General features: G+C 46.5%; 1 protein-coding gene, 1 non-coding gene and 1 pseudogene across 4 annotated transcripts; 1 reads left to right on the top strand and 2 right to left on the bottom strand.

The window, feature by feature from the left end:
* Positions 1–371: 371 nt before the first annotated feature.
* Tmem11 (transmembrane protein 11) lies at positions 372–15,130 on the bottom strand. Of its 3 annotated transcripts, none has more exons than XM_020172430.2 (3): positions 14,979–15,116; positions 12,039–12,333; positions 372–1,272 (listed from the first exon to the last, which is right to left on the bottom strand). In XM_020172430.2, coding segments are annotated over exons 2-3 (519 nt in total). In that variant the 5' UTR covers positions 12,041–12,333; positions 14,979–15,116; the 3' UTR covers positions 372–755. The 3 variants fall into 3 exon arrangements, with proteins under 3 accessions (XP_020028019.1, XP_020028020.1, XP_020028018.1); XM_020172431.2 differs by lacking the exon at positions 14,979–15,116 and adding an exon at positions 12,773–14,743; XM_020172429.2 differs by lacking the exon at positions 12,039–12,333 and having other exon boundaries at positions 14,979–15,130.
* A 40-nt stretch (positions 15,131–15,170) lies between these two features.
* LOC109692045 (uncharacterized) lies at positions 15,171–23,607 on the top strand (annotated as a pseudogene).
* On the bottom strand, positions 20,420–20,604 carry LOC141414210 (U2 spliceosomal RNA). The gene has a single exon (XR_012439287.1). It is a non-coding gene; the product is annotated as a U2 spliceosomal RNA (small nuclear RNA).
* Positions 23,608–26,585: the final 2,978 nt, after the last annotated feature.

Raw genomic sequence — 26,585 nt, 5'->3', positions numbered from 1 at the left:
TTGGAAGGACTCTTCCCACACATGCAGTGAACTTAGTCCACATTAGAACAACTTTGGTGCATCAGAAGGGCAAAAATGTTAGCTTCTATATCCTCCTAAATCAGAATCTTTGGATGAGGGCTGGACTCAAGGTTCCCAAGTGAACCAAAAAGAAACCCTGGGCCCTCGAGGCCTCATCAACTTATCCTCCTGTGCCTCCAAATGGCATGTCCCCTGTGCTGACCTTGGCAATGAGGATGACAAGGTAAGCTATGAGACTGGCCAGGCAGAGTTTGGCTCCAAGACCTCAAATTTAGGCCTGTCCTTACCACCTGTCCATCCCATGTGTGGCAACAGCTGCAGGCACAGGCATAGAAAGAGAACAGCAGGAGTTGAAATTCTCATAATTTTAATGGTCAATAGCTTCTGGTTGGCTCTGAATGGTACAGTTAAACAATATACTTAAACCCCCTCCCCCCAAGCGTGTTCACACCCCTCAGTAGCGTTGGCTTCCATCCACATGTCACTGCCCAGTCAGACTTCCACAGCCTCAGGCCTGCTCCTGGGTTATGGAAATCTGCATCTTAGTGTAATGAGCTGAAAAAACCCTTGGTACACCCATGATCTGTGTTATTTTTTAAAAATAACAAGTATGAAACCAAACACCTTCCCAGGCTCTGCTGCCTTACAGAGCAAGCACGAAGTGTTGCTGTGGCGATCTGAGTCCTCTCATCTTCTGTGGGCCATGTGGCTCTGCTCTGCATCCCACTCTGCAGTCATACGGCATAGAGCTCATAAACCTTCTTTACACAGTACGCCAGGGCGGCCAGTGCTATCGTGTTGTGAAGTCTCTTTCTGTACAGGTCGTCCTTCCGGACCAGCACCACTGGGGTGGAGGAGGTGAGTGTGTGCAGAGGCAGGCGGGACAGTTTATAGGCATCGTACTCTACCTGGTATTTGCAGCAAGGGTCAAACTGCCAGGAGATTCCATAGAGGGTGCAGCAGGCCAGGCTCAGCGCGCCAGCGGGCAGGGAGATGTAGTGGGAGTAATCCAGGGGAAGTGCCAACGGGGTGAAGAGGCAGGCAGTGCCTGCCAGCACAGCCGTCTTGTGCAGGCAATTGCCCACGGTGATCCAGCGTGCTGTCTCATCCCCAATGCGGGTGGGCTCGATCACAATGTACTTGTACTGGGCTTCCAGGGCCTGCTCCAGCTCATACTCAAACTGGTCCTGGGCATTCTCCCCATTGTAGATCTCATGCACAATGTAGCAGTCTGTGGCCGACAAGCTCACCCTTTGGTGGAGGGAGAAAGACAAGGAAGTTAGGGTGAGAAACACAAACTGTGTTCCTTAAGGCTTGTGGGATATGTGGTCCTCAGCCCCAAGGCACATCTCACTTCCATGTTTATCTGCTTCAGAACCCAGCACACAAGATCATCAAGAAAATCAGTAAAGACTTTTTTTTCCTGAAAGAATGAAATAGTGAAACAACAGGGCAGAAGGAGCCCTGGGATCTGAGATAACAACCTGCTGCACGACGTGCCCAGCCTGGTGGGAAGCGCACTGTGGGGAGCACTGGCAGATCTGCAGGTCAGCATGGAGCTCAAAGGGAAAGCAGTCTCAGTCCAGAATGCCATCAACACAACAGAAGCACAAGGTCAACACATGGTGCTGCTCTTGGTTCCTCAGGGCGCCTACAGGAGTTGGCTCTTTGGGGAAAACAGACCCTGGGACAGCTATGCTGAGCATCCTGCCCTTTGCTTCTGTCAAAAGTGCTCATACTTGGCCTGCAGAGCAGAAGGTAAAGAGGGACAACTTTGCCTCCTCTGTGGACAAGCTGCAGTGCAGCCCACTGGCTCTTCATCACTACAGCACAGCATTCCTAAAGGAGACCAGGAGAGCTGAGAACCCAAGCTGCTGCAGAGGAAACACAGCTGTGTCTGAATTAGGAAAAACAATGTCTTGGGAACAGCAGTGGGTTCAATTTTGGTGGGCAGAAGACCCACCTGTAGGGCTTCATAAACAAGCAACCCAAATGATGCCCATCTTTTTTTTTTTTTTGTGGTACTGGGGTTTGAACTCAAGGCCTACCCCTTGAGCCACTCCACCAGCTCTTTTTTGTGATGGGTTTTTTTTTCTAGACAGGGTCTGGCTTCAAACAGCAATCCTCCTATCTCTGCCTCCCAAGTAGCTAGGATTACAGTCACAAGCCACGGTGCCCAGCTGACGACACCCATTTTGACCCTGTAGGACTCTATTACCAGTGAGGGTGGCTGCTATACCCACAAGGACACTGTTACTATTCACAGGGACCTGCCCCAACACGATGGTTTGACCCCCAACTTTCCCAGGCACTGGGAATGGATATCATGACCCTGACCAGTTGAATAGGAATCTGGAGCCACACCTTAGTCCTAGCGGTGACCATAGGCTGAAGGGCACATTAGGTAATTTGGGGGTTCTCATTTGAGGTCCCTCCTGTGCAGAATCTTCTCCCACACACCCATGACACAAGCAAAAAACACTGGGCTACACACTCCTTGTTGTATGTTAAGACTGTGTTGCTGTGACAAAATACCTAAGACAAACAGTTTAAAGGAGGAAAGATTTCTTTTGGCTCAGTTTCAGAAGTCCATTGTAGGCTGGTTCCATGTTTCTGGGTTTGTGGTGAGGCAGAACATCATGGCAGAAGGGTGTGGTAGAGTAAGGCTGCTCAATTCATGGTAGCCAGGAAGCAGAGCCAGACAGGTAGGGGCCAGGGCAAGATACACACTTAAAAGACATGCCCCGCCTCCCTCAACCAGCAAGCCCCACTTTCCACAGTTCCACCACTTCTCAATAGTCTATTCAAATTTCGAGTTCATCAATGGATTAAACCGTTGATAAGGTCTCCAGAAACACCCTCAAAGACCCACCCTAGGCATCTCTCAAGCCAATTGAGTTGACAAAATTAACCATCACACCATGCTTCATGAGGCTTGCTTCATCCTGTCCACATCTTTTTGGAGCCTTCAGACTGCCATCCAGCATGACTATTTCTTCCAATTTTACGTCATCTGCTTGTTTGACGTGAAATCTCACAGGATAGCCTGTACACACAGCTTGAGGCAGGATCAAGCTTTTAACCCACATTGTTACTACCAAGGCTGCGTAGAGCCATCTCTGTCATATGCTTCAGTGAAAAGCAGCCCGTGGTCCCTACCTGGTCAGACACACCACAGAGGAGATGAAGTCCCAGGGACTTGGTGGTCACCGGTCCCCTACTCAAGTCCATGCCCCTCCAGCCGGGGGTTCTGAGACAGTGTACTGGGCACAAATGTGTCAATATGACCATCTACCCTGACAGGAACTGGGCTCCTTTACTGGCTAGCAGCAAGCACAGTTCCATGCTCACAGACAGAAGGTACAGACTCCCAACCTGTCCTGGCACACACACCAAGTGGTCATGCAGAGGGAAATGAGCGGAAGCTGGATTTAGAGCTACCTGGTCAGTGACATGACATGGCTGTGACTAGTGAGAACGTTTAAAACTAGGTCAGCCCCAGAACCTCTCAGTTTAGCATAGGGTGATCCCAGCTGTCCTTCAATAATGGAAGAAATGGCATGGACAGGGAGGTAGAAATCGGATTACAAGGCACAAACTCCAAGAAAAACAACAAACTACTAGGAATGTCAGATTAGACTCCTTCCTGTTGTCACTCCTGGGCAGGACTTGGCACTTTATTTATTCTTTATTTTTGGGGCTAGAGACAGAATGAGTAATGAGATGTCTGTCCCCCAAGTGCAGAAGGAGGGGTTCTGCTCCCAGGGGGCACTCCTTTGACACAAAGGCATTGGCCTGGACTCAGGTAAGGCCTCCTAATTAAATCATAGGCCCTGATTAAACAGCACACTAGGGAGAAAGCTGTACCTTGGGCTGCAACCAGAAACCTCAGCATGGGGTTGGGGTGTGGCTCAGTGGCAGAGCACTTGCCTAACATGTGCAAGATCCTGGGTTCACCCCCAGTACCACAAAGGAAAAAAAGAGAGAGAGCAAGAGAGAAGACTCAGCCTGTGACATGGCCAAAGCAGCTTGTGACGACATATGTCATGTTTAGTGGTCAGGCTGCCTGAGATAACACAGGATGCTCGAACCAGGAAAGCAGGGTTTTCCCATTAAGGTCCTTTCTGGAATTTCTCCATGTAGAATGAATTCAGGAGAGGGAGATCACTGCAGTTATTTCTCTCAAACAGGATCCAGCATTTTAAAATACACACAAGCCTGAGCAGCTCTCATGTGATCACATAGGAATCACAGTCAGTGTTAAGGCCAGACCTGCATGACTATAATACCAATACTGAGGCATGACTTTGAGTTCAAGGCCAGCCTGGGCTACATAGCCAGACCCTGCGTCAAGAAAAAAAAAAAGTCAGCACTATGGGAGTAATTGCCTGCCCTGGGGTGCAGGAGGTACAAGGGGCTCCACTCGCAGGTGGGAGCCTGGCAAAGAGATTTCCTTTGTGGTTTCAAGTCCATCAGTGAAGAGAGGTTGAAGGGCCAGAGTACAGAGGACTGGAGGGGTCAAATCACACACCCATCTATGAAACTAAGAAGGAGCTGCTTCAAGGCAGTTGTGAGTCCTGCTGACTTTCAAAGCGAGCCCGGGGATGCCTCTCTGTGCACAGGCATCGGAAGTGAGCACTCAAAGCAAAATGTGCTGTCAAGTTGGGATTACAGAGTGTTCTTACCAAAACGCTAGTTGACCTTACTTACGCCATGGCCTTCTATGCCTCACAGGCCTGTAGCTATCCCAAGCTAGTGGAAAAAAAAAAAAAATGCTGTTCATCCCAGTAAGGAATATCCAGTTAAACCAGCACTGGAACAGATAGTTCCACCTTGCAAATACATCAGTGGGCAGATGCCACCTCCAATGAATCCCAACTGGTCCCCAGCTCCCTCTGCAAGCACAGTTGGCACCAATATATACCCAGGCCCACCCTGCTACAGCCCCTCTGTAGGTTCCTTGAGCAGGTATGGGGACGAGGCTATCTACTGGCATTTGTCAAGACAGATTAGTATGTGTGTCTACCTGTCCCACCATGCCTGGGGACGAGAGGCCAGTGTTCCAATCTCCTGCCTTGCAGCTACTGTCAGGTGCAGCAGCCCCACAGCATGGGAGTCTGTGTCAGTGAGGGGTTCTGGCCCTCATGGGGCCTGGGACGGAATCCTCTGTTTCACTGCAGGAAGTCTTTGGGAACACCATGGCTTGTATTGAGTATGGGTAGACATAAGTATGCCCACCCAACCCTCACATCCCCAGAAATAGTTCTGTCAACATGCCCCCCGCTACCTGCCAAGCATGCTTTAGCTACCTAGAGTCCCTGTGTCTTACTATGGGCTGCCCAACCCAGCTCACTTCCATCCACTAAGGGAATAGACTTAGCCCAACCACACAGCATGAAAACAAGAACAAAGCCAACTGAGGAACCAGGGCATCACACAGGTACACCTGCCTGGGACCAGAGACAATTCTCAATTCTGTGTTAAGAGCCAGTCTGTCTACACTAGGAAAGGGCAGCAGCTATAGTCTAGATAAATGACTGTAGGATCCCATCGGAAATGTAAGGAAGGAGATGGCAATGCTCAAACCCAAACCAGCAGACACATGTGAAGCTTCGATCCCTTTGTTGGAGGCCCTCAGACTAGACCAGTCACTACCCCACTTCCCCAAGTACCAGCAGGGATAGGGTTCTGTCTGTCACTGCACAAACAGCTTTTGAAGGACTTGGGTCTGCATCTGTGTTGCCAATATGGACTTTGGACTCTTCTACTTCAGAAACTGGTGGCTGAGGTCTTTAGGAGAGAGCCAAGTCCAGTCACCTCCCAATTACCCCAGCATGAGTGGTTTGCTTCTGCAATAAAACCTGGCTACGAGCCCAGTTAGAAGGATGCCTTCAACCATTGAAGGCATCATCAGCTGACCCCAACTTGTAATGTCTTGAGCCTTAGAACCTGGGCTGTCTGACTTCTGGTACATGGAAGCAGATTTTTAAAAAATTAATATAGATTGAGTATTCCTTATCCCAAATGCTTGCAAACAAAAAGTGTTCTGGACTTTTGGATGCTTTTTGATTTGGAGATACTTGCACAAACGTGAGATGTCTTGGGAGTGGGACTTAAGTCTGAGCAGGAAATTCATTTATGTTTCACCTATACTTTAACACATAGCCTGAAGGTAACAGCATTTCTGCTGTATCTGCAGTTTGACTGTGGCATGAGATCTGGGGAGGAATTTTTCACTTGTGACATCAAACTGATGCTCAATACATTACCAGATTTGAGCATTTCAGATTAGGGATGCTCATCCAGTACCTAGTTGAACACTTTTGAGGTCAGGGCTTCCTTAAGGGACCATATTTTTGCTTCTCATTTCACATGTGAAATAAACACTAGGAGCATTTATGCTAAAGAGAAATAGAAGCTGGGTGCTGGTGGCTCACACCTGTAATCCTAGCTACCCAGGAGGCAGAGATCAGGAGAAATTGCAGTTTGAAGCCAGCCTGGGCAAAGAGTTCGAGAGACACTATCTAGAAAAATCCCATCACAAAAAAGGACTGGTGGAGTGGCTCAAGGTACAGGCCCTGAGTTCAAGAACCAGTACCACAAAAAAAAAAAAGAGAGAGAGAGAGAGAGAAACAGAGACAGATGGTAGGGTAGTGGTGGTGGGTGGCACTGATAACAGAAAATATCAGGGAAATCAAGTTAAGGAGAGAGGCAAGGTACACAAGGTATTTATGCCATCTGCAGGGTTTGTTTTTCTTTTTTTTTTTAAGGCATCCATTTGCTTTTCTAGACTGCACATTTCTAGAAGGACACATGAAGACCTGAGACTATGACTGTTACTAGAGATGGAATGGAGTGGCTCAGGAAAGAAAAGGAAAGGAGTCCCTTTTTCCTAAATGACTTTGATCTTTTAAACTTGGCACAATCTCTGGCACTTAAGAAAACAGGGTCATTGTCCTGATATGCTTTCCAGCACTAGGGTCATTCTGCATCCTCTGAGCCTTCAGCAATACTTGTTTGAGCACCTCTGATCATGTCGTGACTGGACACCTTGAGGCTGTCTCCCTCCCTCAAACAGATTTTGCCCTCAGCTCGCCACCAAGGTAAATCAGCTCTGGAAGTAGTTGGCAAAGGAATGCCCTGGAAATGCTGACATGGCAGTCAAAAGGTGGCCATAATGAAAACTCAACAGGACATGCTCTGTACCCTCTGGGACCTGGGGACCCTTGAACACATGCCTGGCAGCCTGACGGGAGCCGGACCCTGAAGTCTGCCTCACACCACCCTGAGGCTGGTCTTGAAGGAATCTCTAATGTGGGGCCCCTCAAAGTCTGAAACACCTCCTAGAAAAGTGTGCACTAGACTGTTCAGAGCAGCATTACTGTGAACATAAAAGCCCACTGACAGGAGAAGCAAGAACGAAACTGGGCCGCCCACTAGCAGAATGAGGTCGAATGGAGCTCCAGCTGATAAGGGGACACACGCAGCAGAGACCCCCTCTAATGTACCACTCAAGCACCCAGCCTTTGGGACTGTCTTCAATGGCCAACTATGAAGAGCAAGAAAATGACGATTCACACACACAGAGGGGTGGCTTCTGCTTGGGGAAGCTCCCGTGGGCCCCATTAAGGCTAGTTTCCTACTTCAAAAACTGAGTGGTAAGCACAATCATTATTGCTATTTAATTGTGGTAAAATCCACATACCAAAATATACAACCTTAAAAAGAAAAGTTACTACCTTAATCATTTGAAATATACAGTACTGTTAAGTACAATCATTCTCCAGAATTATTTCATCTTGCAAAACTGAAACTACACCCACCCATTAAGCATCAATCTCCATCCTTCCACCCCAACTCCTGTTCTATGAATATGACTAACGAGGGACCTCATAAGTGTGGAATCACAGTATTTGTCCTTTTGTGACTAGTTATTTCACTTTTTTTTCCCCAAGAGGAAAGTATAAGGTTTTTTTTTTGTACTTACTACATAAGTGTTCTGGCCACTAAGCTACAACTCTAATTATTTTTGGTTATTTCACTTGAATGTCTTCAAGGTACCAGAATCTCTTTCCTTCTTAAGGCTGAATAAGTTTCCACTGTATGGCTATATCACAATTTGTTTACCAATCATTTGCCAATGGATGCTTGAGTTGTTTCTACCTTGACTCTTATGAATCATGTTATGAACGCAGCTGTACGAGTATCTATTCAAGTCCCTGTTACAATTCTTTTGGGTCTATACCCAGAGAAGAATTTCTGAATTATACTGTAATTCTATTTTTAATTTTTAAGGATTGGACACACTGTTTACCACAGCACCTATTCCATTTTACCTTTCCATCAACAGTGCACAGGGTTCCACTAGCTCCACAACTTCACCAACACTTATTTCTGCTTCATTTCTTTGGAATAGTAGCCATCCTAATGTGGTCTCTCATAGTGGTTTTGTTAGTTTTTCTTTTTTCTTTCTTTTTTGGCCGTACTGGGGACAGAATGCAGGGTCTTGCACATACTAGGCAAATGCTCTACTACTCATCTGCATCCTCAACTCCTGATTTATTTTATTTTTGGCAGTACTGGGATTTGAACTCAGGGCAACACACTGGCTAGGGTTGCTAGGCAGCCACTCTACCACTTGAGCCACTCCATCAGCCCAATTTATATTTTTAAATACCAATTTTTTGGCAGTACTGGGATATGAACTCAGGGCCTCATACTTGCTAGGCAGGCACTGTACAGCTTTAACAGCTTTATCAAGTAACAATTCACTCATTTAAGGTGGAAAATTCAGTGACTCAGCGTTTTCAGGGTTGTACAATTGACAACACAATTTTAGAACATTTTCATCACCTCAAAAGAAACCTTGCACCCATTAGGGATACTTTCCATCTTCCCCAACCCTTCCTAGCCCTTGATAACAACCAATCTGCTTCCTGACTCTGGATTTGTCAATTCTGGGCATTCCATATAAACAGAATTATATAATATGTGATGTTTTGTGACTGATTTCTTTCATTTAGCATTATGTTTCAGGGGCAACATGTTGTAGCATGTTTACTATGCTTCACATGTTACAGACCTAACTTCTGATGTATTTAACATATAGTTTTTAAAAACCCAAGATAGGTATCTGGGAAAAGTATCAAGAGTGCTGAATATAGCTAGGCACCAGTGGCTCACACCTGTAATCCTAGCTACTCAGGAGGCAGAACTCAGGAGGACTGTGGTTTGAAGCCAGCCAGTTTTCGAGATCCTATCTCGAAAAGCCCATCACAAAAAAGCACTGGTGGAGTGGCTCAAGGTGTAGGTTCTGAGTTCAAGCCCCAGTACTGTTAAAAAAAAAAAAAAGAGTGCTGGACACCAAAAAGACCATCATTTTCCTCAGGTGGTGGTTTCACACATGACCTTCACATTTTATTTTTCTCAATGCTTTTCTTTCTTTCTAAAAAGTACATACTTTTTTTTTATAATGGGAAAAAAATAGCTATAAAATTTTTTTTTTTTGGTGGTAGTGGGGTTTGAACTCAAGGACTCCGGCTTGCTAAGTAGGTACTCTAGAGCCTGAGCTGCTTCACCAGCCTTAAGCTTTTTCTTAAAAAGAAAAATTTCAACTGAGCACAATGGCACATACCTGTAGTGTCAGCTACTTGGGACAATGAGGTGGGAGGATGGCCTGAGTCTGGGAATTCAAGGCCAGTCCGGGGCAACATAGCAACACCCCGTCTCAAAAAGGAGAGAGAAAAATCTCATTCAACAACCTGTATCCCTTGGTGGGAGGAGTCAGACATTCACTGAGTCTCCACTGTGCCTGAGGATAAGCCACAGGGAGCAAGTCCCCAGCACAGTCTGAATACAGGAACCTCTCCTGACGGAGGTGTCGAAATGGTCTCACCCTGAAGTCCTACTAGGGAAGAGGAAGGCAATGCCATTTCCCTGTTTCACTCAAGAAAATTCTGGCCACGCTGCCCTACAAGCCTCCACAACTTTTGGGACTTGCTAGACCCACAAAAACCCAATCTAACTGCTGTGAACACTGGCTTTAGGCCCACTCCCTGTAGTGGGGCCCTATGCTCTCAGGCAGGGTTCAAGTGTGAGCTCACATCTAAAATACAAAGGGACAGGGGCTCAAGATCCATGAAGACAGAGGCTGTTTTCAGCATGGCATCCCCAGCTCTAGGCCTGAAGGTAATAGGTTTCCCAAACTCATTAGTGAAAATACTTTGTAATGAGTAACAGGAGGAGAAAAACATTATGGTGATGAAAGTATCTGAATATTTAAAGTAGGTCCATCTGTCAGGCTGCTTTTCACATTGTGGTCACTTGATTGTCATGTGTGATAAAAGATGTTGGATTCTATCTCCACCCGCAGGTCCAGGAAACCCACTTTTGACTAACCAAGCATTGCTTCCTAAGGACCCAAAAGAAAGCAGAAAGATGAAGCAGTCAAATTCCATACTGAAGATTTAAAGGTCAATGTTGACAGCAGGGTATTGGCAGGAAGGTCCAAACATAGAGGACAGTTCCAAACAGGCCAAAGAACACAGGGCACCTGACACTGTCCTCATCTCAGAGAAAAACACGTGGAAGTGGCCACTTACTCTGTGGTCTGGTGCCTGAGCAGCTCTTCTGCCTCAGCAACAGGGACACAGTGCTCCAAGTGTGTGTGTCAAAGGGCCCAGGTTCAAGTTCCCTCTCACTGTTCTCACTTGGCTTTGTGTCCAAGGGCAAAACATCTTGCTACCCTGAGCCAGTTTCCCTGGTGTCAAACAGGGCCACAGGCCCTGGTTCACCCAACACCCTGTAGTAACATCAGGATCTGGGTCAGGTGTGCAAACCAAAGTGGACAGCTGCAAAGCACCACCTAAGCATCTGTGGCTGTCTAAATTAATCACAACTAGATAAAATAAAAAAACCTTAGAACTAGTTTGAAAAACTCATTCAAACTAACATTTCAAGCACTCACAGCCACATGTGGCTCATGGATGCCTGATGCACAGCAAAGATACAGAAAGTTCTACACAGCCCTGATCACTGGCTTTTTCTAAGAACCTTGTGCCCACAAAGTTGCTGCTAGTACCAGGGATACAACATGAGCAAGTGGGAGGTTTCTGTCTGTGCTCATTCCCTCATAGAGCACTTGCCACACCCACAACCTGTCACTCACTAAGAAGACAAGTCCACCTCAGGCAAGGCAAAGAACCCCAGCTGACGCATGACCTCAGCCCCTCCCTCCTTAGAGGCGGCCTCCACTGGAATGTGATCTGCAGAACTGACCCATTGGTAAATCAAAGCAACTGAAATCCAGACTGCTCAAGTGAACCTAGTAAAATGGAAATGTGCCCTGCAAATGTTAAGGCACGTGAATGCCAACAAGGTTGAACCACTGCAGATCCTAATGTATACCATCCAATGCTGCAAGCAGAATATGCAGCCCAGCCATGAGCACCACCATCCTTCACTGCCCAACTGAGCAGAATACCACAGCCCACAGTGCCTACACACTGACAGACTTGGGAGCAAGTCCTGGGCCTGCTCATCTCATCCAAACCAGGAGGAAAGGAAAACACCCACCACATGACAACCAGAACGGGATTCACTAGAGAAATTAAAAACCCCCAAGAGTCTCATCTCTAAAAGAGAAGGATTAGAGCAGAAAGGGGTCACCTGAGGAATGCAAATCAACTTGCCCACATGGCCAGTGAGCCATCTGGTCAGCTGGAGTGGGCACTAAACCTCCCACTGGTATCTGGACCTCATCCACTTGTGTTTACACATAAGGCACAGCCCTCCAAGAGAAGGACATGGCAGGGAAAGATGTGGAAGTGACCCCATAGTAACCCCAGGGAACTGGCTGTCTAACAAATGCTAGGGCAGTGGCTGTACAGGTCAGGGCAGGGGAGGCTACAGAAAATCATCTAACCCCCAGGACACCCTGCAACATGATCAGATGCAGATCAAGTACATCTTCACTTGATTATAAAAACAGGAACTCAAGAGTGCACGGCTATACTCACATTCCAACACTCACGGCGAACTCAGGGATGTTCAGGGGCCCTGAGAGAGCAGTGCCAAGCAGCCCAAGTAAGATAGGTGGGGCTGTCTGTGAGCTGGTCCAGGCTGGCACACAGGTGGAAGAACACACAGATACCTGCTCTGTGCTTTCCTAGATGGGCAAGTGTGCCTCAAAGGCGCCGGCAGGACAAGTGGCAATCTGTCTGATGTGCTCGCTGCCAGTAGGCTGAATTTTGGACAAGAATTCAGGTTACAGTTCAGAGTCTGATGTTCTTCATTACAAATATTGTTGGTTCCCTAGATTTAATGGAGTGGAGAGAAAAATCAACACACAAGCAGCTATCAGTTTGCTAATTTCCACCCCTCCTATTTCAGTCTAGACCAGCACTGTCCATATCTATATAACTTTCTGCAGTGATGGAAATGTTCTCTACCTCTGCTGCCCAATATGGTAGCCACTAGCCAAACATGAATACTGAGTACTTGAAATACGGTGGTGAGACTGAGGAGCTGAATTTTTCATTGTATTTAATTTTAATTTAAATGTCATCTCCACATGTGGCTAGTAGTTACTGAGTTGCTGTAAGAGTTAAATCATTCAGCTCTAATCTTAAGAGCTGTGTTACTAGATTCAAAAAGCAAAGGAAGAATTCCTTTACTGCTCTAAGCTCACAATTCCTACCACTCCAGGCAAGGCCTTTATATACAAAACATGCTCCAGAGTCTGTCTCCCTACCTGCATCCCAAGTCTGTTCAAATCGATGTCCTGTTCCAGCCCCTACTCCAAAAAGCATTTCCTTCTGTTTCAGTGCAAGTGAGCCACCAACCAGGTGTGAGCAGCAACACGCTGATAAATGTTCTTAACATGGGAGTTGAAATTTGAGTAAGTCCAAATGTAACATGGAATAAAGTCATTTAAGAGTCATAAACAGCCTATTTCAGTCATGAGACAATAACACACTCAGTCAGACCTCATAATCTATGGTGCTGGGCAATCAATTAATCTGGCCTGCTCCACCCAAATAGTCATGCCACTAACTGAGCAGGAATGGAGGTGTGCCCAGAAGTCAGAACCTAGCCAGGGGGCGGGTTTTGTTTCCATTCCCTGCTCAGTCAGCGTGGGAGGATTTTAGGGAAGATGGGCTCAGGCAAATGACTGATAGAAACTGGCTGGGACCTTACAGCCAAGGCAAACAGAGGGGTGGGTAGTCTCCAGCTACTTTACACTATCTGGAAGGAAGGCAGATGGCAACAAAACCAGAAATCCCATTCCTGGCCAACACAGCATCTGCATGGCTGGGTGCAACCTTCAGTTTCTGGCTAAAGGTTGCAACCGGAACACCTACAGAGCCAGGCAGGTAACTGCAATGAGTCAAGCTGTCAGGTGAGAATGATGAACTAGAGAGCACTTGCCCTGACCAGAAAGTCAGCCACTACCCAGCTTTGAAGGGAGTTTTTATGTGAAATCTGCCGGCACCTAATTGAAATTCTCTTAAAAGCTATTGAGGCTCAACCATCAAGGACTGGATTCAGCCTGTGGGCTGCCGGTTGGCAAGGTGTTTTGAATTAACATTTGTTTCAAGATAAAGGAAAAATAATTCCCTGAATCTATTTTCGCAGGTCAATAAAAGCTTAACCTCTGCTGGCAAGGCTTCTGTATCACGTCTGAGGCCACCCTATTTGGCCTTTTCAGATTTTTGCAACCAAAAACGATGAATGCCTTTCCCTCTGACACGGAGTGCTCTAAGCAGGCCATTCCCTACTACTAAGGGGCTGATGTTTGCTTTATAAGATCTGGAAAGGATATCTGGAAAACACAGAGGTAATCTGTTTTGATGGTCTTATCGGTCCAAAAACGCAAGGTGGGGCCAGAAAAATGAACTCTTTGCCACTGCTTTTCCAAGGAAAAGGAAATGCAGAAGGAGCAATATTGGATAATTGTGAGCGCAACAATAAAATGTAGGCTATCATAACTTCCGAATGAAGATTGTTCTGGACTGGGAAAGCCATCCACAAGCAACAGCAATGAACATGGGAAAGAATCAAAGAGAAGGAACAATGCATTGTACTTGTGAGAAAGAACTTTTCTGTTTGACAATCCTCACTGAGATCAAAAAAGCAAAGCATTTTCTTCTCTTCTACACCGACCAAGCTTTAGCAAAATAGGGCAGTTTAATCCAGGTGGCTCCACCAATAGACACCCATCTCCCAAACTTCCAGGGTCTGAACAGCAGATTGTGGTAACTTCTGGCTGAAAATTCTTTCCAGAAACAAAACTCTCAATTCAACACCAGACAAGCAATCTCGTCTTCTGGAAATCTGCTATCCAAATCCCAACTAAGGAAGAAACAAGCTCCTAGCGCCTTAACCGCACGCCATTCATTAGAGAAGGTCACTATAAAGGACTTCCGGGCAAGAGCGTTTGCAAAAAAAAAAATTCTCGGAAATGAGCGACGACCGCCCCAAAAGGAGGCGGCGGGTCCCCTGTCCGGGAGGCAAGTCTAGAGAGAGGCTTCCGGCAAACGCGCGGATCGCACGCCCTACCCGCAGCCTTCGCAGCTTTTCCCTCCCGTCTCCCCCGTGAGCCGGTCCTCGCCACGTCGCGGCCGAGACTTGCCACGTGCGTGGCCAGACTGGCGGGAGCTCGAACGCCACTAGGCCATGGTCAGCAGGATGGCCCTCAGGCCTACGCGGCCCGGCTTCGCCCTAGACACACGGCCGGGCCCACCCAGCTGGCCGCTGACCCCTCCCCGGCCGCCACTCCGTCGAGGCTGCGCCGATCCGCTCCATCCGGACCCCGAGTCCCCCAGGCTGGCCCCCGCGTGCCGGCGGGGACGGGAGCCGGGCTTGGCGGGGAGGGCGCGCGACCCAGAGGCTCCCGCCGGCCTCGGCCTCCGAGCAATCCGTCAAGCCTCCTAACAGCCGCGAGCCGCTGGCCTCACCTCTCTCGGGAGCTGCCGCTGCTGCTGCCCGGGCCCAGACGCCTCCTTCCCCACGCGGCCATCTTGGAGACACTCGGCTCGCCCGGAGCTGGCGTCGAGGCGGCTTGGGAGGGCGCGCGGGCTGACGGGAAACGTAGTCCCGCGGGCGCCCCGGGCGCGGCTGGCTGCGGCGCGCAGACTACGGCACCCACAATGCCGCGCGCCGGAAGCCGCCGCCGGCCGCGGGAGCGCCGCTGGGCGCGGGGGAGGCACGGCCTGAGAAGTGAGTCCTGGAGTCGCAGCCTGGGAGTTGCTGCGCCCACCACCTGAACGTCCTTGGGCTTGGAGAACGAGTGGCTGAAGGAGAGCGGAAAGAAAGCGCCTACAACTCCCAGAGCGCCGCGCGGACGCGGCTCGGCTGGGTCCCGCGTCCAGTGCACGCCCGCCTGCCTCTCCTGCCCGCCAGCTTCTGTGGTCCACCCGCGCCGGCCTCGGCCGCTCCTCTTCTGCCCTTCACCACACCGCCTCGGCCCGCTAAGGTCATCGCGGGGCGGCGGCGCCGCTGGGCCCTCCTTGGGAGCTGTCTTTGCTCCCGTTCCATCCCCCCAAATTCTCTGGTCTCAGGGTGGGTACTTGGGAGACCCACGTGGCTCCTGCTGCACCGAAGTCCCTGCTTGCAGGTGTAGCTGTTGGGAGCAGAGTCCAAAGGCAAAAAGGAAAAACCGCTACAACGCGGGATAATTGATGTCAAGGAAATAGGGTTCTACGATAGAGAAGGCCTGCTGGAGATCCAGTCTCTGCCGCACGGCTTACTCCTGAACATAATCACATGTTCTGGGCAAATCGTCCCATCTGCCAGTCCCCTGCCCCAGGACCTGGTGTTTCCCCGTCAGACACTGCTATAAAGAAAATCATAACTGCTGCCACCTCAGACATATGGACTACTAGTTGAAGGGCGGAGCGGGGTAGGGAGTAGGGAATCCCAAGTCCCTCCGTTTGGAGGGACCGCAGACAGTATGGCTAGTATACTAGATGGTTCCATAGTCATATGAGCAATCTAATACAGAAGCCTGCAGATTGAGAGCCCCTGTGCTCCGATACAGCGTGGTGAACCCCACAGGCCAGAGCAAGCGGCCAACAGGTGTGTGTGTGTGTGTGTGTTGCGGGGGGGTGGGGGGGTGTTTGTCTCTGGAGTCACTGACGGTGCCTCTGCCTCTGCATTTACCTCTGCTCACATTCTACAACAGGGTCAGCAGCTTAAAGTCCCCTCCCAGGCCCTCCTCACCGGCAGGGTCATTCATGCCACCTGGCACAATCTAGAAGCCCTTCTTAGTTTGGAGCTTGCCTGCCTCTGCAACTTCAACTGTTTCCCTTTTCTGCCTGGGACTTGCCAGGCTGGCAAATTCAGAGGGTTTGTAGGTCCACAGATGTGTAGTGCTTTGCCTCCCATGCCTTTCCCTCCAGGCCAACCTTTAGGCTTCAAGACCTTAGACCTGGCTGGTCTCTAGCAAGTTCCTGGTTTTCAAGTTGTGTCATGAACCCTGCCACCAAGTGCCAATGTGTAGCACATACTAGAGCTCCCCAGAGGACTATCATGATATCATGTCACTGCCTGTGGACTTGTCTACCAGGGTAGTGATTCAGAGAGTGTAGTAAGAATTCTAGGACACCAGGCTTAAAACATGGTGCCACACTTCTGGATGGGGCTGCTTATGCACCTTCTCTTTGCCCCAGTCTGCTTGTTTATAACATAGGGGTGGCATTAGTACCTCTCCTCGGGGAATTGCTGACAGTATTTCAGTGATGATGTGTTGACACACACATAGAACTTAGAAAAACCAAGCCCAAGGTAACAATAACAACTGATGATTGTGGAATGCCCTGTGCAGGCCTATATTTTACTGATTAACTTTTTTGATCTTCACAACAACCCTATAAAAGTGATACTACTGTCAGTGTTCTCATTTTGCAAATGAGGAAAGCAAAGCACAGGAGAGCTGAGTGACTTGCCGAGGTCACACTGAGGTAAGCAATGTGTCAGGTTTTGAACATAGGCATTCCAGATACAGAGATTACACTGCTACTGTGCCTTTTGGGAAGCAGTCTGGAAATGCTATTATCATTAGTGAGGCACGTACCAGGTCACAATGTGTAGTGCACAGAGTAAATAAAAATGCTCACACAACTAGACCCAGCTCTTCCTGGCTCCCGCCGACCTGCTAGCAAGCTGTGATCCCCACGGTGTTTTTTCTGTCTGTAACTTGCTAGGCAGCATGATTCACCTGAGTGCCTAGTGAGAGCACAGCCTGAGCCATGAGACTCCAGAGGAGCTCTCAGCTGCTGGCAGGAGGCAGCCACTAGGAAGGATCTGCCATTCTCTTTCTCTACCTTTCATTCATTCATCCTTAAAACAAATAATGATTGGTACAGCTCTGTGCCAGGCAGTCTTCAGGCACAGAGGTATAGCATTTAGTAAGACAAACATTGTTCCTGGTCTCGTGGGCTTTACATTCCAAGGAGATGAACAACTGAGTGAATAAGCACTTTTGGGGAGTTATAAACACCAAGATGAAAAAAGACAGGATGCTGTAATGGAGTGACTAGGAGGCTACAAAAGATGTCTTTCAAAAGGTACTGACACGAGGGCTAGTGACAATGTTTCAGAGTGCAAGTAGGCTTAGATTGTTCCAATTACAGGACCAGGGTAGCTGGAACACAGTGTGGCAGGAGTGGGACTCAATTTACCTTTGGTTAAGTCACTTGCTGGCTTTGAATTTGTGAGCCTTTTCAACTGTAAAATGGTAATTTTACATACATTAGTCAGTATCTAATTAGGAAAAAATATTCTATGTATTTTAAATGAAAGTTAGTACAGGGTATTGTTTACAAAGGTTTTGGAAGGGTAGGAGAAACAGGGGAGGACAAAGGCACCAAGAGACTAACAAGTGGAGGTAGCTGCTTCCTGAAGCTGAAGGGGTGTGGCTCAGGCTATAGAAAAAAAAAAGTTTCCAGAAACCCTGATTCCTGAGTTGCTGAGCAGGAGTCCTTGCTGCACTGTCTGGTGATGGACACTACTGACACAAGCTGATTCCATCTTGTTTCTAGGGCCTGAGGTGGTGCCAGAAGCCACAAACTGGAATGGCTTTTCCCTCATTTTCCAAACTGCCACCAGGACCTCCCATGGGCAGAAACAGCTGACAAGGGAGTCAGGGAAATGTAGTTTGCAGGCTGCCAGCCCTGGCCACCGGGTGAGCTGCAGAGTGAGTGTGGGGATGAAGATAGTAGCCACCATTCATTCACACAAGCCATCTCACAGGGATGTTGGAGGAAGAAATGAAACAACAAATTATACCTGTATTTTTATGTTCAATAAGTTATGCCTATTCTTGGGAGTCTTTGCTCCCATTTCCGGCATGAGAGCAGGAAATGTTTCTCTCTTTTCTTCTCTACCTCCCTCCTTTGTCTATACTTTATCCTGTTATACTTAAATTCTTGCTAAAACTTTCAAAAAATTATACCTGCTCTTATGCTTTGTAGCACATACTAGCCATTCAGGGAAAGGCAGATCTTCCAAAAATAAATATTTGGTATAGAATTTATACAGAAAGCTTTGAATTTACAACTAAGAGCATAAAAAATGAGCATTTTAAAAACAGAATTCAGGGCAGGCAGGGTGACTCAAGTGGTATAGCACCTGCCTACCTAGCATGAAGCTCTGAGGTCAAGCTCCAGTACCAACAACAACAAACAATTAAAAACAGAATTTTAGGACTGGAGATATAGCTCCTTAGTAGAGCACTTACCTACTGGATCAATCCCCAGCACTGCAAAAAATTTTTTTCTTTAATTAAATAGAACTTTAATTCTCAATGGGTAATACAGTCACATGGCATAGGATTCACATTGTAAAAATAAGTTTGTCTACCCTATCTTTCCATCCCCCAGTTCTCTCCATCCATGCCAGAACCTGAGGATGGCAAAGGCTATTGCTGGCACCTTTCTTATGTATCCACTACTTAGCCTGTATGCATGGACATGCACATGCATGCATTAAAAAACATTTTTGCCAGGCGCTGGTGGCTCACCCCTGTAACTCTTAACTACTCAGGAGGCAGAGATCAAGAGGATGGTGGTTCGAAGCCAGCCTGAGCAAATGTTTCACAAGACCCTATCTCGAAAAACCCAACCTAAAAAAGGGCTGGTGGAGTGGCTCAAGGCCCTGAATTCAAACCCCAGTACAGCAAAAAAAAAAAGTGCTTACTATACAAACCACTCTGGGGATTGAACCCAGTGCCTTGCACATGCAAGTGCTCTACCACTTGAGGTACATCCCCCACCCTTTTGTTTGTATTTTGTTTTTGAGATAAGATCTTCTCCTGTAACCCAGGCTGGCCTAGAACTAACTTGATCCTCCTGTCTCTGGAGTAACTGAGATTACAGGCAGGAACCACTATACCTGGCTATTTTGCTGTTGCTTTTCACTTACCTGTATCTTAGAGATCCCTCTCCATCAGTACATATCTGACTTGTTTTAACAGTATGTGCTAGCCCATTGTTTAGATATACCACACCTTTATTAGCTAGCCTCCCAACAGCCTGTACTTTCTCAAAGAATGCTGCAATAAACATGCTTGCCCTAATAAATATGCTAGTCATATTGGTGCCCCTGAGCCAATATGACTGTGGGATAATTTCCTGAAGAGACTTGTGGGTCACAGGCTATGGGCGTCAGAGAGGTGCTCCACACTGCTTTCCACTTGCTAGTCATGTATGTTGGGGCCTGTTTTCCCACTGCTTGGCCAACACCTGACCTGTTAGCAAATGATTTAACTTTGCCAAACTGATACATAACAACTGGTATCTTGCTCCGTACATTGTGGTAGCCTCCTTTTGATCCAGAACTGATAGAGGACATTGTAGAAAAACAGGTGAAATACGAATGAAGAAAACAGCACCATGCCCATGTTGGTTTCTTAGTTTTGACTCCTGCACCCTGGCTAAGTGACATGTTAACATCTGGGGAAGCAGAGGAGGGGTATAGGGACATTTTCTCTGTTCTTTCTTTGCTTCCTTCCTTGCTTCTCTCTCTCTCTCTCTCTCTTTTTTTCTTTTGGTACTGGGGCTTGAACTCAGGGCCTACACCTTAAACCACTCCACCAATCCTTTTTTGTGATAGGTTTTTTCGAGATAGGGTCTCACAAACTTTTTGCCTGGGCTGGCTTCGAACCATCTCTGCCTCCTGGGTAGCTAGGATTACAGGCATGAGCCACCACCACCTGGCCCTGTTTTTCTTCCCTTCCTTCCTTCTTTTCTTCCTTCCTTCCTTCCTTCCTTCCTTGCTCTCTCTCTCTCTCTCTCTCTCTCTCTCTCTCTCTCTCTCTCTCTCTCCCTCCCTCCCTCCCTCCCTCCTTCCCTCCCTCCCTCCCCTTCCCTTCCATTTTCTTTGCTTCTCTTCTCTTCTCCAGAGGTGCATCATTCCTAGAGGTACTACTGTACCAGGATGATGCATGGAGTGGACACAGCAAGCTCCTATTCCATCTCCATGCACCAAAAAATTCATTCAATCCTCAGATAGAGGGTGTATCAGATATTAATCTGATAAGAACAGATACTGTACGTAATTTTAGCCAAAAGGCTGAGAACCAATATGGGAACTGTGTTCTTTCTGCAACTTTTATACACATCCAAAATTATCCCAAGAAAGTTTCTTTTTAAAATGGTATCTAGCTGGGAGAGTGGTTCATGCAGTAAACCTGCCTGGCAAGTGCGAGGACCTTAGTTCAAACCCCAGTGCTGAAAAAAAAAAAAAGGATATTAAAAAAATGGCATCTAAGGCCTGGCATGGTTGGTGCACGCCTGTAATTCCAGCTACTTGGGAGGCAGAGGCAGGAGGATTATGAATTAAAGGCCATTCTGGGCTACATAGCAATACTTTGTCTCACAAACTAAATACAGCTGGGCACCCGTGGCTCACTCCTGTATCCTAGCTAGATCAGGAGAATGGTGGTTCAAAGCCAGCCTGGACAAATAGTTCACGAGATCCTATCTTGAAAAACCCCACCACACAAAAGGGCTGGTGGAACCTCAAAGATCAAGCGAAGGAATATGATGGATTCATAATCACCATTACAGGAGACAAAATTGGCAATATCCTGTTTTCTGTGGAAAAGCAAGCCACAGAAGAAAGGACAGAGTTGTATCATGCTGAAATAGATGCGCTTTATAAAGACCTGACAGCAAAAGGAAAAGTGGCAATTCTCTCAGAATTTCTTTTATAATTTAATGCCGCTCTCTCAAGGATCTAGTGCCATCACCTACTTTCTCATCATGGGAGCATGGCTGGCAAGTGGAAAGGAAGTAGCAGGGAAGTTTCCCAGGGAAAGCTAATGGACTTTGAATCTATGACAGCCCCTGGCACTGAGACCTTCAATAAAGCATCGAAAAGCTGGATGAACTTGAAAAACATCTCACCTTCTTACGAGGCTCTTCCATCCATATCAGAGACATTCCCAATGTTAAGGTCCAGGAAAGAGGTGCTAAACATGGACTCTGTCCACTCTGTCTCAAGAAACTAGTGACTTCATAGAATTTGTAGACACGAAGGGCCAGGCCTCTTCTTCCTTAACTTATTTTTTAAAACATGGAATTAGGTCCTTTATTACTTTTGATACCAATTTTTGATAGGAATTGAATACTTGAAATCATGTTCTTTACTTTTCTGAACCATAACAGGAATCATGAAAAAGAGTGTTTGGGGAAAAAGCCACCTGACCAGGAAGGGGAGCGTATGTATTACCCATCAGCCTGTTGGTTTCCACGCATAAAGTCATATGTCTCCTTCTTCACAGTAAAAATGTTTACTGCAAAAGCCAAAAATTAATAAGATGAGCAAAGCCAAGAACAAGTTAGGAGTGTCTTCCTCTTGAGATGTGGATGTTTCTCACAGTTCCTATTCTTACACTTTTTGTGGGTGTCTTTTTTGATGTGTGCTCTCCATCTTACTAGAACTGTGGGTGCCCACGGGTGTCAGTGTGTGCCGTGGCTCACAGGAGCACTGACTCTGAACTACACAGACAGTATTTGCCAATGTCCCAACACTGAATTATTGAACCATGTTTTTCTCTTCTTTGAAAAAATAAACCAAGGTGATTTCTATAAATCACCGGTTTTGGCACTGGATTATGTATATTTTTATTTTGTAAGCAAGTTTTGTTTTTAGGTATGAGAACATTAAAAAAGTTGCTCATCTTTTTCTCACAGTGAATGGCAGTGACTGCAAGGTTCTTAAAACCGTTGCCATTTTCAGATCAAACAAAGCAAAACAAGAAAGGGCCGGTGGAGTGGCTCACAGTGTAGGCTCTGGGTTGTTCAAACCGCAGTAGCACCAAAGGAAAAAAAAAAGAAAAGAAAAACTAAATACAGGGCTGCAGGTGTGACTCAAGTAGTAGAGATTCACATGCATGAGGCCATGGGTTCAATCCCCAATCTCACACACACTCACACACACTCACACACGCACAAGTACCCTGTGGGCTGCAGGATGTAGCTTAGTGGTACAGTGCTTGCTTAGTATGTGTGAGACCCTGGTCTTGATCCAGAGAGGGAAAGTGAGAGAGAGGGGGTAGAGAGAGAGAGAGAGAGAGACCTTGTGTCTGTGGTTCAAACTACTCAGGAGGCTGAGGCAGGAGGTTTACTAGAGCCCAGGTGTTCGGGACCCCCTGAGCAATATAGCAAAATCCTGGCGCAAACCAAACCCCAAACAAAACTAAATAAAAAATACCTTGTGATATGTAAAATTCACATTTCTCTTATGAGCAACATAAAGAATCTTGAATGTGGTGCTTTTTCTCCCCCTGAGATGGGTATTGGTATGTTGCCTAATCTATTCTCCAACTCCTGAGCTCAAGTGATCCTCCCAAATAGCTGGGACTACAGGCATGCACCTCTGTCCCCTCTTTTAAAGGGATGGCCTGCTGGGCGCCAGTGGCTGACGCCCGTAATAGTAGCTACTCAAGAGGCAGAGATCTGGAGGATCACAGTTCAAAGCCAGCCTGGGCAAATAGTTGGTGACACCCAATCTCAAAAAAACCCATCACAAAAAAAGGGCTGGTGAAGTGGCTTAAGGTGTAGGCCCTGAGTTCAAGCCCCAGTACCACAAAGTAAATAAATAAAAAGATGGCCTTAACAATGCTTATTTACTAAGGTAAATAAATGATTTTCTTCACTTTTTAAAAATATTGTTAACAGTGCTTTCCTAATTCCTATCAGCTGATATTATGTTTCTTATTTCCATACATTAAAATGCAACGTCAACTTATTTTCCCATCTGGTTGTACATTTCACTTTATGGAATCTTGTTTTCCCTCACTGTCACGTATTAAATTGTACATAGGGAGGGTTTCATCATGACAGTTCCATACATACATATAATGTACTTTGATCATATTCACCCCCTGAGAATCTTGTTTTTCAATCACAAAAGTTGCACATACATATCAAATAAAACACTCTAGGGATGCATACAAAAGAGTTAATGAATCTTCACCACAAGCTGCTCTGACACTAATGTTGACCATCTGATGACATTTTCCTTCCCCACCTCTCCTTATTTTAACACACACACACACACAAACACATGCACAAACACACAAAAGAGAAGTATAATTTTATCTTTTTACATAAAGATGGTATCAATATGCATTTCTCTTCAACCTCTTGCTTTTTGTTGCACATCACATCATGGGTATTCCTCCCAAATCGACTCAAAAAGTTCTGCTGTATTACTTGTAATGAGTTCATAACTCCTTAATATTCAGTACTTGGTTGGTTGGTTGGTTGGTTGGTTTTTTTGGTGGTAGTGAGGTTTGAACTTAAGGTCTCATGTTGGTGCTCTTCCCACTTAAGCCACTCCACCAGCCCCCAATATTCAGCAATTTGGGAGATTATAATACATTCAAACTTTTTTTTTTTTTTTTTGCAGTACTGGGGTTTGAACTCAGGGCCTCACACTTGCTAGGCAGGTGCTCTACCACTTGAGCCACTCTGCCAGACTGTCTTGGTGCTGGGTATTTTTGAGATAGGGTCTCAGGAACTAGTTGCCTGAGGCTGACTTCAAACTACGATCCTCCTGATTTCTGCCTCCTGAGTAGCTAGGATTACAGGTGTGGGCCACCAGCGCCTGACACATTCAAACTTATATAAGTTTAATTTTAAATTATTTATTGAGCCCAGGGCTTTGCACATACTTGGCAAGTGTTCTACCACTGAGCTATATCCCCAGCCCTTTAATTTTGAAATTTTGAGTTATGCATAGTAATTGTGCGTATTTATCTGGTACAATGTGACATTTCTATACATGTATTCAATGTGTAATTAAAACTTCTGTTTAATGTAGAGAGTAGCCACTGCCAATAACCCTACAGAAAGATCCTGTACCCTTGTGAGCTGCTGCTTTTATTTCTGCAGGATTTGGTCCAAAGCAGGACAGCTGAATGACAGTGAATAACATTTTAAGAGATGTTATCCCCATAACCTGCTATATAGAAAATCTTGATTCTATCAGAAAAACGATTAGAAATAATAAACAAGTTGAGCGGAGTTGCAAGGTACAAGATCAATTCACACAAAACGATTCCAGCAGATGCCGGTGGCTCAGCCAGTAATCCTAGCTACTCGGGAAGCAGATCAGATCAGGAGGATTGTGGTTCGAAGCCAGCCTGGGCAAATAGGCCTCAAGACTCTACCTTGAAAAAAAACCTTCACACAAAAGGGCTGGTGGAGTGGCTCAAGGTGTAGGCCCTGAGTTCAAATCCCGGTACCTCAAAAAAAAATCAGTTCTATTTATCTATAATGAACAATCTAAAAACTGGAAATAAAAAAAATTCATTTACAAAGATATCCAGAATAAATTAAATGTATAGGATTAACTTAACAAAAGATGGAAAAATTAAACTCTGAAAACATTGGGTTTTTTTTTTTTTTCCCTTGGTGGCACTGGGGTTTGAACTCAGGGCCTCACACTTGCTAGGCAGGTGCTCTTACCACTTGACTCATACCACCAACCAAACTGAAAATATTGTTGAGAAAACTAAAGATCTAAATAAATGTAAAGGTGTCCCATGTTCATGGATCAGAAGGCTTAAGGCTGTTGTGCTGGCAATATTTCCTGTATTAGATTGCTGGGGCAGCCATTACAGAGTACTACAGACTGGGTGGCCTAAACAATACAAAGTTATCTTCTCTCAATTCTGGAGTTGGAAGTCCAAGAATGACAGAGTTGGTTTCTTCCCAGGCCTCTCTCCTTGGTGCAATTGTAGATGGTCATCTTCTTTCATGCCTTCATATTGGTGTCCCTCTGAGTGGGTCTACCTCCATATTTTCTCTTCTTATAGTATACCAGTCATACTGGATTAGGGCCCACCCTCATGACCTCATTTTGACTTAATTTCTTCTTTATACACCCCTATCTCCAAATATAGTCACACCTTCCAAGATATTGGATGTTAGGATAAGTGACATACATTTGAGGTGGACACAGTTCAGCCCATGTTATCCTTTGAATATGAATAGTGTCCCGGAAAAGGCCAGGTGTTAAAGTGTTGGCTCTCAGGGTGGCACTGTCAAGAGTTGGTGGGACTTTCAAGAGGTGAGGCCTAGTGGGAGGTCCTTAGATCCCAGGCTGTGTCCTGAAAGGGGTTGAAGGGATTCTGGGCTCTCTCTCTCTCTCTCTCCACTTCCAATTTGAGGTCCAACTGCTCTTCCACCATGTACTTCCACCATGATGTGCTGGCTTCACCAGAGGCCTAAACCAATGGGCTCACCTGATCTTGGACTTCCAGAATCATTCCAAAATAACCTCTCTTTAGTTCATAAGTAGCTCATGTGAGGTATTTTGTTGTAGCAAGGAGATGTTGACTCATACAGCCCATAAGACAGGATAAAGGATACCATAGCCCAGAGATACAACTAGGTGATGTGTGGCAGTGAACTGAGGCTTGAGTTCCTGCCATTATTTTTTCATCCATAGGCCCCTCTGAGTAGCCTCTGCCCACCCTCATGGAGGGTCCCTTATCTGAGAGCGCTTTTTAGGTGGATCTTATATATCACATTATTTAGGAACCAGAAATCCCAGGACAGAGTGACAAATGGTGTGGACTTCATGGAGTCTCACGAGAAGGTAGATGAGGATGGTGACCTTGCAGATTGCGCATGCAGCTTTTCTCTCATTGTCTTGGGCCCCAGACAATGGCCAGCTCTCGCTCCCCCTTTTCACTTCTTCCGCTCGGTCTCCCTTGGCCTCTGCTGTCCCTCCTTTTGCAGACAAGCAACTTGCTTCTAAAGCATGACTGCAAACTCTTCCACATTTGTTCCCTCAATATGGTGCCTGCTTTCCCTCCCACCCCCTCCTGTTCCCTCCCATTGAGTCTGATTGGGTCAGAAGACTATGAGGAACACCATATTACTTTTGAGGTTGGCTATAAACATGTTTTGCCTGCAGAGCCCACACTTGGAGTTACCCTAAAAGCAACAGCAGGGGATTTCCACAAGGGAATGCTGTAAAGTGTGCCCAGATGGGGCAGATTTGGATTGCACTGGTGGCAGCACTACACACCAGGTGGCTATCCAAAG

The sequence above is a fragment of the Castor canadensis genome, chromosome 11 (genome assembly GCF_047511655.1).
Source record: "Castor canadensis chromosome 11, mCasCan1.hap1v2, whole genome shotgun sequence".
Taxonomy (NCBI): domain Eukaryota; kingdom Metazoa; phylum Chordata; class Mammalia; order Rodentia; family Castoridae; genus Castor; species Castor canadensis.
Note: the sequence above shows the minus strand (reverse complement) of the source record. Positions and strands in the feature narration are given on the sequence as shown.

Excerpts from the sequence above, each read along its gene's own strand:
- Tmem11 (XM_020172429.2), bottom strand. The coding sequence starts at position 15,040 with ATGGCCGCGTGGGGAAGGAGGCGTCTGGGCCCGGGCAGCAGCAGCGGC. Across the intron at positions 1,273-14,978 it reads AGCGGCAGCTCCCGAGAGAG|GGTGAGCTTGTCGGCCACAG; the intron begins GTGAGGCCAGCG and ends CCTCCACCAAAG.